The sequence below is a fragment of the Phalaenopsis equestris genome, unplaced genomic scaffold, assembly GCF_001263595.1.
Source record: "Phalaenopsis equestris unplaced genomic scaffold, ASM126359v1 Scaffold000002, whole genome shotgun sequence".
NCBI classification, from domain to species: Eukaryota; Viridiplantae; Streptophyta; class Magnoliopsida; order Asparagales; family Orchidaceae; genus Phalaenopsis; species Phalaenopsis equestris.
This window is the reverse complement of record NW_018164444.1, coordinates 15,457,820-15,469,969: the sequence shown is the minus strand read 5'-3', so window position 1 is coordinate 15,469,969 and position 12,150 is coordinate 15,457,820. Positions and strand designations below refer to the sequence as shown.

General features: G+C 32.4%; 1 protein-coding gene across 1 annotated transcript in view; it reads left to right on the top strand.

Annotated features, from left to right (window-relative positions):
- Window positions 1-11,579, top strand: part of LOC110021877 (galactokinase) — a 43,837-nt gene extending 32,258 nt beyond the window's left edge. The window contains exons 9-13 of the mRNA XM_020720583.1: window positions 1,853-1,987; window positions 6,298-6,368; window positions 8,627-8,704; window positions 10,598-10,739; window positions 11,367-11,579. Coding sequence (XP_020576242.1) covers window positions 1,853-1,987; window positions 6,298-6,368; window positions 8,627-8,704; window positions 10,598-10,739; window positions 11,367-11,477 — 537 coding nt within the window. The 3' untranslated portion in view covers window positions 11,478-11,579. The remainder of the gene's footprint in view (window positions 1-1,852; window positions 1,988-6,297; window positions 6,369-8,626; window positions 8,705-10,597; window positions 10,740-11,366) is intronic.
- Window positions 11,580-12,150: the final 571 nt, after the last annotated feature.

Here is a 12,150-nt window from a genome sequence, read left to right as displayed (position 1 = left end):
GTAGGAATATGATATTGCTTGCTTTGTTTCATATTCTATCATATCATATTTAAATGGATCATTCATTGCATCTTTGGACACTATTTTTATACCCAAGTGTTGGTAGGTTACTAAAAAGGATCTCAAGTGAAAAACGACTATGCATAAAGAGCTTAGGGCTCTTGATAAAAACTGACCATTAGAGATAATGCCACTACGAGCGAGGAAAAATATAATTGGGCACAAGTGGATGATCACAGTGAACCAAACTCCAAAAGAAAGGATGGAGCGATATAAAGCAAGATTGCTGGCGAAAGGGAACAATCATACTATAATGAATCTCTGCACCAGTAGCAAAGATGAGCACGGTGATGACCCTGTTTTCTCTGGAAATAAATGGTGGGTGAAGATTACACCAACTTGATGTAAATAATGCATTTCTTCATGGTGAGTTACTAAGAGAGGTATATATGAAGATATCACTAGGATTCGATACTCCCAAACAGTGGGCAAGGTGTGTAGACTTAGAAAGTCACTGTATGGCTTGAAACAGTCACCTCAAGCCTAATTTGACATGTATAGAAAGACTATGGAGGGCATGAGATACTAACAGATCAAAGTAAACCATACGATGTTCTTTCGACAACATGAATGTCACACAACTATACTTGCTGTGTATGTGGATGATATCATTGTCATCGGTGATGATGAGATAAAAGTTGCCCAACTAAAGTTAAGATTGGGAAATGAATTTAAGGTGAAGGATCTTAGACATCTCATATATTTTCTTGAGATTAAAGTAGCCCGTGGACCTGAGAGGATGGTTTTGTCCCCAAGAAAGCATGCACTAGATATTCTCATAGAAATAGATATGCTAGGGTGTAAATAGTGTAAATATGCAGTCTCTCCAATTGACTAGAGGCTTAGTTGAGTGCAGAGACAGGAGAATTAGTTGATCGTGAGAGCTACCCGACATTTCTTTTGCAGTGAGCGCGGTGAGCCGCACATGCATGATCCAAGGAAGTGTTATATGGATGCATTTTATCAGATTTTGAGGTACTTGAAGTGTGCAGTCGTGAAGAGGTTGATCTTCAAGAAGAATGGGCATGTAGACATTGAGGGCTTTTGTTACACTAACTGGGTGAGTTGTGCAAATGACAGAAGATCCATCTCAAGATACTGCATGTTCGTATGAGGCAACTTTGTCTCTTGGAAGAGCAAGAAAGAGTCTGTAGTAGCGAGGTCAACAATAGAGGCTGAGTACATAGCCATGACCTTAGGAGTTGTCGAGATGATGTAATTGAGAGCCTTGTTGGTTGAGCTAAGGTGATCCAAGGAACTCAAATGAAGTTTTGGTGCGACAACAAGTCAGCAATCAACATTGACAACAATTTGGTGCTACATGATAGAACCAAACATGTGGTGATTCATAGAGTTGAATAATGGGCTGCTGGAGCTAAGTCATGTAGCTATTGGAGAGCAAGTGGCTGACTGCCTTACTAAAGGACTTAGTTCATTAGATTTGCCTGGTGTATGTAACAAGATGGGCTTAGTGTATATCTTTTGCCCATCTTGAGGGGGAGTGTTGAGAATTGGACATAATTTAGGGTCTTATTGAAAAAAAAAGAGGGAATATTGAAAAATTCTAAGGGTTTATTTGTAAAACATTGTAATACTCTATTTAAGCCTATGTTATGAATGTACAAAGTAGGTTTTGAGCAATTCTTTCTTCTCAGACATGCATGATTAAATCAACCAAAATTGCCTTTTCTTTTTTTGCATGAAAATGATTACTTCGACAATATTTGTAACTAGATATTATTCCTTATGACATGTTTTGCAACTTTAGTCATTTTTCTGCTTCGTTATACAGGAACTTTTGAAAAAAGAGCCTTATACTGCAGAAGATATTGAAAGAATCACATTGGAACCACTGAAATCTATCTTTGAAAAGTCACCATCTTCATTGGATGTTCTGAACGCTGCTAAAAATTTTAAGCTATTCCAGGTAAGTTAGTACCCCGTTTCATTCATGGAATACTGAGTATTTGTGCCAAATATTTTCTCTCATTTTGTAAAGGCAAGGATCATTACTGTATCTAGATAATGGAAATTACTGTGTGTGTGTGTGTGTTGTAATAACTGTGCAACTGCTGATTAATACTGTTATAGAGTGAGTTTTGTGCTCCACCTACAACAAGTTTGCTTATTGTCTTATCATTTTCATTTCTTTTTTGATTGCTTGATTAAGGTTTAATTTTTATGGATATGTTGTAAAAACTTAGTCCCACCTGCCATAATTTCAGTTAGGTTAGTTGTTATATTCAAGGTTCTTCTCTCTCTACTGATTGTTTGGATCCTTTTTTTTTTTTTAACCAACTTTGTCATAACCAAATAACCTAATCCATGCAAAATTATCTATTGATTTGACTGTTTTTGTTCCACTTAACAGGTAATTGTGGTATTTTTGCAGCTTTCCTTGTATTGTTTTCTTATATCCCTATCATATCTTATTCTTTCTCTCTCTAGCTTTTTCGGCATCCCTGTCGTCTGCTTTCTAACTTGCTTGGAGCCATCAGAATTAGTTGAATGACATATGCTTTAACCTTTTAAGCTCACCATGTTTAAGCTCCTAAATAACCTCACGGAGATGGTCAGAACTTTGGCTTTCAGAACTTCAGTAATATATGGTTAAGTACACTCTTCTTCGTTGCTTTGAATTTGATAGTACCTATCACTGATGAGAAGGATTGAAACATGATGGTAGGTTATGCAATTTGCGATGTATGTTGACCATTGACATGCGATATTGGCACATGTAAAAATAAAAAAATTCCTATATGTCTGACTCACTCATCTTAATATCATAAATAGAAAATATGAAAATAAAGTTCTATGATTTATATTATGTTTATTTCAAAATTTCAGTACTTCCTAGGGAAGCCACTTTGGTCTAGTTGTCGAGAGCTTTATTTTTCAACCAAGAGGTCATGGGCTCAAGGCCTTGCGTATGTGGTGTGCATTTATTTGTGTATGTGCGTGTAAAAAACTAAAAAAATCAATACTTCCTCCCCTTATTTTAAATTTCTTTCTTTACCACCACCTTTCTTTCACGTGGTTAGTATTTTGGAACGTACAAATAGTGAGCATGTGTGTTTCTTACATTTTTGCACTCCATAGGCATTTGACATTATATTTTCATTAGTGGCTTGTTGTAGTTCATGTTTTTTATTTAGTCTTTTTTCTGTTTTCATTTCTTACTGCACTGAAATCCTCACAAGTTTAATCATCCTCATATTTAATCGAGTTCTTACTTGCATTTGCTTTTCTCTCAAATATTAATATTGTGTATCTACTTGGTATTGAATTTGTCAAGCAAAAGATTTATTATTGTCAATAAAAAGTGATCAGACTAAAAATAGGATTTAGTTCAAATAGGCTTTTATGAAATTTGGTAAACCCTAAGATTTATGATAAGGAGAATTAAATAAATCTTGTGAATGATGAGATTTAACAAATCTTGTATTCTTAGTTAAATAATTTTGACAAGAACAGAACATGGGGTTTCTATTTCTTATCAGAATGGTGTATTTCTTTGTGAGTGTACAATAAATGCAAACTTCGCTATATTATCTTGATAAATTCTTATATACATTGGCCAGATGTGTAATAAATGATAATTGTTCTCAATATTTTATTTATATGTTATGTGTTATGCCTAATTTTTAAGTTATAAAAATTGTAATATCATGTCCAATGCATATTCCTCTTCTATATTTTTAATAATAGAAGTATTTTCTTTCGGTGTTATATCATGTTGTTTATGTGCCCTTGCATCATCGGTTGACAATCAGTTATAGAACTCATGTCAAAATTAATGAAAGAAAGTCACATTGATTTTTTTTAGTGCAAATGCATTCCTCGTAAACAATATGCCTATCCAAGTGTGCTAAGAAGTATATAAAGTGGCTCTTCAACATCACCTTAGTGACACACCATAATTAACTTGATTATGATGATTATTAAGCAAAGGTGAACTAGGATGTCATTAGATACATTTTTATATGCATTTTCCAATGTCCTATAAGAGATATTTATTCACAACTTTTTATTTATATTATGTAATTTTAGTTAAATAATTTTGACAAGAACAGAACATGGGGTACAAGTGCGTAATACCATGCTAAGATAGAAAAATTATAATGTCATATCAACGCGTGTTCTTCTCATGTAATTTTAATAATAGATTTTTCTCGTGCTTAAGTCATATCATGTCGTACAAGTGCGTGTGAATCATAAGTTGAAAATTAGTTATAAGACTTATATCAGAATTAATACAACAACAACAACAACAACAACAAACCGTTATCTCATTAAGTGGGGTCGGCTACATGAATTTTTTTTCTTCATTGCGTCATATTGAGTGTCATATTTTCGTTTAATTCTAATAGGTTAAGATCATTTTTTTATTAAGATCATTTTTTATACATTATGCCCAAGTATTTGTAGGCCTACCTCTGCCTTTCTTAACACAAGTCAAATATAAAACATCTACTCTCTCAATCAGATCTTCAGATGGTCAACATTTAATATGACCAAACCATCTAAGAAGACTCTCTAGTTTTGTCCGCCACTGGAGCTACACCAACCCTATCACGGATATATTCATTTCCCATTTTGTCTCTAAATGTGAAGCCACTCATCCACGTAAGCATTCTCATCTCGGTAACACTTAACTTAGTTTTTTGCTTCACTTAGTTTTTTGCTTCTCTTTTAAAGGCCAACATCCAACGCCATAGTGAAGATGGATCTTAGTTAAAGATGAAGTTATAAATGGCAAATGGAAATGTTATTTTGAGAAGAATAAGTGTTTTAAAGAGAACATATTTTTTATGGGCAAAACAAACATTATAATAAAGTATATTATATATTTATTTGACATAAAGAAGTGCAATTGATTCTAAAATGATTATAATGTGTCTTTAGATCCATATAAAATACAAATTAAGAGTTAGAGAATTGCAAAAGAAGCATTTTGGTATATGCAAAAGGAGCATTTTGGCATCAATATTTAGGATATGTTTAAAGTTATGATTACTATAAAGGAACTAAATTTGATTAATAAACTAAATTATGAGAGAGAATAATGGAACATAAGTTTAAAAACTTTCATTTTGGAGGACCAATTTGGTTTCATGCTAGTATGGATCATTATAGAAGTGATTTGTACATTATGATAATTAATTGAGAATTATAGTGAATAATGATATAGTTTTTATTAGTTTTTTTGAATTTGAGCAAGTATATGATCGAATGCCATGGGAATTAATTTGATGTGCTTTGAGGCAGGAAGGTTTGTATCAATGATTATATTGAGATCATTAAAGATATGTATGATGGGGCACTAATTAGTAGTATTAGAATTAGTTGTCAAATAATCTAATTATCTAAGACTTCTAAATCATCCTAGGTTTATATTAAAGATCAACATTGAGTCTATATTCATTTTGTTTTAGTTATGAGGATACTTACAAAGGATTTTCAGAGCAAAGGATTTTAGTATATGCTCTTTACTGAAGATATTCTTCTATTTAGTGAGACATCCACTAAAATAAGTAAAGAATTTATAGTACTCGAAAAAATATTTAGAAGATAGAGGCCTTAAAACTACTAGAAAAAAAATTGATAATAAGATGCTAACAAATATCATTCAATATTATTAGAAGTTCAAGTATTATTTATGTGCAATAGATTCAAATATCCTATATCTATTATCGAAAGAAACATAGATAAGGATATAACAACCAGTATTAAGGTTGGTGGTTAAAAGGTTGAAGTGCATTGGGAGTTTTGTAACAAGCGGAAATCATGGAGATTTTAAATTTTATAAAATCACAATTAGGTTTATAATATTGTGTTGCTTTAGTTGTAAAGAAAAAGTTGGAGTGCCATCTTGGAGATAAAATGACTGACAATAGATTTGTGTTATTTTAACATTTATAGCAAATGGCAGAAAATTTGTTTATCAGACAAATTTATAAAATTACTGTTAGAGGATTTAAAAGAAAAATCAATATTCCTATGTTATTCAAAATGATTTGGGAGAAATTGATTTAACATTTTAGAAACGCTTCCATTAAATGAATTAAAAATAAGGATTTGTAATACTGACTCAAATTAGTTGGGATAAGGCTAATGAGGGGGATGATGACTTCTTGTATGAAGGAATATGGCATTTTTATAGGTTATGTAATAAGTTGTTCATTTTAATCCTTCATAACTATGTGGTTAATTCTGTTTCACATTTTTTTATTTCAGCGAGCTTCCCATGTATTTTCTGAAGCTAAGCGTGTATATGCTTTCAGAGACACAGTGTCCTCAAATCTGAGGTTCGGTTCACCTTTTTAGCCTTCAGTTTATATACTCTTCTTAGCTATTCATTTACTGTTTGAATGCCTTAATTTTCTTGGTGAAGAATGTAGCATATTTAAGTTTTGATTCATTGAGCTTGTTCTTATTTTAAATGATTGCCTTTTCCATCAAAATATGTGTAAACTGTTTTTGCTATGTTCAATTTACTGGGAAGGAATCTTACTCATTCTCATAAGCCTTCATTTGAATTTACATCATGTTTCTTCACTCTCAAGAATTCTGTCATATTGCCGCTTGTTCTTTTGATATTTCTCCGTGCATTGAAACTGGTTTGCTCACTGGTTATGCCATATGATGGCTGAATTCTTAGCTTCTCTTTTTCTTGTGTTGGTTAATAGCTATTGATAAGAACCATCATTTCTTAAAATTCTTTGTATTTCTCGTATGGAGAACATAAACTTTCATGACTCGGCCTGAAAGTCTGGATTTTTCATAATGGGAATAGAGATACACAATACAAAACAGATTCATGGCAATCCACTATAACATCCAAAAATTAATGAGCCGCTAAATCATAAAATATGCAAAACATCAACCAAACCAAACACGTAAGAACATCTAGCGTATAACAATACAAGTGAGAAAAGAAACAGTACAAAAATAATAGGTCTGATAACTGCTTTCATTTGATTCCCTTCTTTTATAAACATATTCTTTTCTATCAGCTATTCTAATTCAATGCAATTTTTTTTAAGGAAACGTTTAAACTACAGAATAAGTCTAGCAATAATTTAATGAATAGTTATAGTTTTACATTTTACTAATTACTGTCCATATGGTCTAACAACTGTGCAGTTTAAAATGCTCAAACATTAAGTTTAATTTTTGTTATTAAAGCTTTTGCATCTTTACATTTACACCTCTTATATTTATAGATCTTAAAAACCTTTTTGCGTTTACATTTCATTTTTTAAATTACGTCAGGTGCATCATAAAAAAATTATATCAATTAAGGTATAATTTTTTTATTTTCGTTTTCGTGTAAGGGTAAAATAGCATTCCCAGATAGTGTCATAAGCGGGTGACTCCTTTGATAACTTATTCATTTATTTCATTGATGTTCATCACATTTATCTTAGTACTTTAACATTTTCGTGCTGCCTCCTCGTTGCTAAACTCCTCCACTGCGCCCATCTTGGTAAAAGATAGGAGGTGATGTGCTCTAATCCATGACATATACATCATTTTTGTGGGGGGACTGTAGTAGGCATTCTACTCTTCTTGAACTTCTTCTCACTCGGAATGGTTCTGTCCTTATATTCGAACTAGTTTTCTCAACTCTCTGAGGGGTGCTCCTGTTGATGTCTCCAATTACGGGTGGCAGAGGGCATAAATATGCTGAGGGAGGCGGTTGTAGATCAGGAAGGGATTTTGATGGAATTGACGACGACAAGCAATAAAAGGAAGGATACACACCATATACACTAGGGAAAATTGGGGACTTCGTCGGCTGTCCTGACATAAAACACAACGAAAACATACTTCAACATAGAAAATAATATATAAATACTAGTAGATAACTAGGAGAGGTGGGGCCACTCCTGTTGGGCAGCCCTAATCCCCTGGGCCGGCCACCCTCCCTCCCTATGGATGAATCACTTCAGCCTTCTGATCCAGCTGCCTGGCTTGATTGAGGGGAGGGAAAGCCCCGTGTCAGTTGTGGCTAGCAACAATGGCTGAAGGTGGAGGTGTTTGACAAAGGAAGCATCGGTAGCTATGCAGCCACTTATATTGGTGATTGCTTTTAAGAACAGTTAAAACAATTTTTTTTTTGAGTTTTTATAAAAAGAACTTGAACAATTTATTTCTATAAACAAAAAATGTTTTTTAAAAATAAATAAATAAATAATAAAATTGATGCAACGGCCCCTACGTTATGGGCTCAGAGACGTTTGTCAAGATTGTTTTCACACTTCATCATTGTTTGTTAATTAATTGTGCATTTAATCATTTCACAAAGATTGGCTTCATAGTGGAGCAATTTTAAATTGTTCTCACTCTACTGATTCTTGTTCAAATTACTTGAAATATGGCATAAATTTATCGCTTTTCCACTTCCTAATGTCAATTTTTTCTGAAGCGACAATTTTAAAAGGAAAAAACATCATTTATCTTTTGCTTCCTCTATTCGTTAATGGACATGAATTCGGAAACAAAATGATTTATGACTTCATACTTTTTGAATACTTTAAGCCGTTACAATATTCCTTTGCAGTGATGAGGACATGCTTCAAAAGCTTGGAGACCTAATGAATGAGAGTCATCACAGCTGCAGTGTTTTGTATGAATGCAGGTATGACCAACCTTTCTTCTCATGTGATTTGCCTGGAAACTTCAAGTCATCTTTCATGCTGTTACAATTTAAGTTACTTCTAGTTAATTAATGCAAAACATTTATTATTTCACAATTTCAGTAAGGATTTATATAAATGGCATCAATTCCTTAACATTTATATTTTTGGCATCAAATTTTCTCTTATTTTTTTAACCTAATCTTCTACTTCTTCAGGAGCCCCTCTTGTAAACTCCAACATTAGAATCGTGTAGGCCATTAATTTTTTTTAGAAGATTAAGAAGTAAGATAGAATAGCTAATCCTTTCTTGTACCTCTTACAATTTTGGTTTGATAGCCGGTGATGAGAGATTCATCGATGACCACACTAGCCAGATGACCATCCCATTGTGGTTCGACCACTATCTGGTAGCAATTTGATAGTTGAGTGGCATTAGGGTAGAGGTTATTATACGACAACAATAACAAGAAGCCTTTATCCCACTAAGTGGGTCAGCTACATGAATCCTTTTTCTACATTTTGTTCTATTGCGTGTCATATTTTAATTCAATTCTCGTAAATTAAGATTTTTTTTTTTATAAAACATGCCCAAATCTTTTGAGCTTTATCGCTACCCCTCTTAGCATAAGTCAAATAAAAAACATCAAACAGGGTCATCAGATGGTCGACGTTTAATGTGACCAAAGCATCTAATAAGAGGAATCTCTCTATATTTTTCTGCCAGTGGAGCTTGCTACTCCAACCCTTTCACTGATATTTTCGTTTCACATTTTGTCTCCAAGTGTATAACCATTCATCCACCCGAGCATTTTCATCTCAGCAACACTTAATTTATGCTTCTTTTTTACAGGCCAATATTATGCGCCATAAAGCATTGCATGTCTCATCACCATTTTATTAAATTTTCCTTTTTCCGTCTAAATGGTACTTTTCTATCACATTTCTATCACATAATAGGCCCGCTGCATTCTCCCACTTCAACCATCCAACTTAAATTCTACTAATTACATCCCCATCTATATCACCATCACCTTGAACGTAGTGGTAATCTTAAAACAAAAATATATATGATCATTTTAATGCTATTGAATGAAATGACTTGGGCATATTTGAAATAAGGAAATGCACCATATGGTAGAATAAAGATTAGGTTTTGTGCAATAAATTTTTTGACGGAACAATTTTTTTTTGTTTCATTCGTTTTTAGCATAATTTTTAATAGTTTTTTTCATGTATCAGAGGATTTGATTTTCGCTCAAGATTGGCTCCGAGTTATCTTATATAATCCCGAGTCGAGCCAAATGTGTTATTAGTTGGCTTGACTCAATTTTTGAGCTTTCTTCAATCTACGAGCCTAATTTAGAATTGATAAATAATAAAATGTGATTTTAATGATGCCCTAAAGTTTAAAAATTAAATGATTAAACCTGTCCTTAAATAAGAAAATTTTTTTTTGCTAATTAATTTTGTATATAAATCGTAAAATAAAATAAGAAAATAGTGCACAAGTTATGTAGATTATTCTTAAATACATTAAATGAATGAAAAAAAATCAGGAAAAAAAAAATCCGGAGAATCTCATTTTAAAATTGAACTTTCACCTTATGCAAGTCTAAGATGATGGGAATTCTTTTTTATGTCATTTGAATATCATAAAATAGTTAAAAATTTGTAATCATTAGGAAAGAACTTATTTCCAAATTAATTTTTTTTATATTAATTATGTTCAGACTGCAATAATTAGTCTTTTTTAAAATAGAGCTTTCTTATTAATTAGGACTTTTTGAAGGATTTTCCTCTCATTATCATGTGATTCTTCATCAAATATTCTTGAAATTTAAAAAGTTCTATTTGTCATACGACCTCATTTTTATGTATAATTGGTTTCCCAGCTGCCCTGAGTTGGAGGAGCTGGTGAAAGTTTGCCGAGATAATGGAGCACTTGGGGCAAGGCTTACCGGTGCTGGGTGGGGTGGCTGCGCAGTTGCATTGGTTAAAGAGAACATTGTTCCTCAGTTTATTCTCAATTTGAAGGTTCATTCTTCTCTCTCTTATCACTCATTTCACATATTCCATTTCTTATTTTTAATTGATCAAATTACTAGAATAATTCAGGAAAATAGAAATACTAATCCACCAATAATTTGGTCTTTTATGTCTTTTCCTCACAAATTTCAATTTTTTCTTATTTTCTTTTTAAAATCTATAAATGTATTAATCCGCTTGGAATCCATTTTCTAATGTTAAGCGGTCGAAAGCGTAGCACATTGTTCGCTCGGCTCGAGCACTCACCGCACCCCAAATGGGAAGTATACATAGGTAGCATAAAATTCTTTTATATTTACATATCTCACACTTATACTTTCATATTTACATATATAGCCCTTTCATATTTTACTTTTTTTTTTACAATAATAGTAGTGCTATTTTTAACGTGATATTACATATTTGAGTCTAGTGTGTGTAAATATGAAAGTTTAGATATGAGAGATGTAAATCCATAAGCATAGGTGCTATCTATGATAGGTGCTATCTATGTATTTGGTGGTAAAAAAAAAAATGAAAATAAAAATAAAAATGAAAATAATGTTTGCTTGATAAGCCACCGAACATAAAAGACTACCCAACCCAATTTCTTAGTGGGCTTCGCTACCATTACAGGAATCATTCTACAAGTCCAGGATCGAGAAGGGCATCATCAACAACAATGAACTGGGCCTTTACGTGTTCGCATCGAAGCCCTCCAGCGGCGCGGCGATATTCACATTTTAATCTCGTCCTTTGTAATTTCCAGCATTATGTATCATCCAACCATGGTCGTCTATCAAAATAAAGTGATTATTTATTTAATAAAAGCGTAATATAAGTATCTAATTTTCTTTATGCCTTCCAAGCAACATGGTTTGGCTAGTTAATGTTGTGTAAAAGCAATGCGGAAAAAAAAAATCACACGACAAATAAATAATTAAACACAATATAGCTTTACACATAAAAATCAATCTTAATCATTTCTATAAATAATAGAGAATTATGACATACTAATAAAAAAAAATAAAATAATTGATTTTTTTACAAATACGCCTATATCACAACAATCTGTCTATAATTATGGCATTATCAAAGTAAGGTGCAACATCAAAATGATTGCATTAAGATGGTTACTTATTTACCCTTTCCAAAAGAATCAAATCTCGCGTAGTTCTTAAAAATGTTTAAACATGCAATAAATCATTACTTTGAATGTTCATTTAAATTCAACAGTCGATGAACTTTTGGGCTGGTGGTAGTTTTGTATGCCTAATGGATTCTTTTTCGGATTTATATTTTTCAATAGAATATTGCCATCATAATTAAATTTTGAACAAAATGGTGGCTCACATCAATGTGCTTGGTATTGACGTGATGAATTGGATTCATGATAGAAAATATCGCACTTTAACTATCA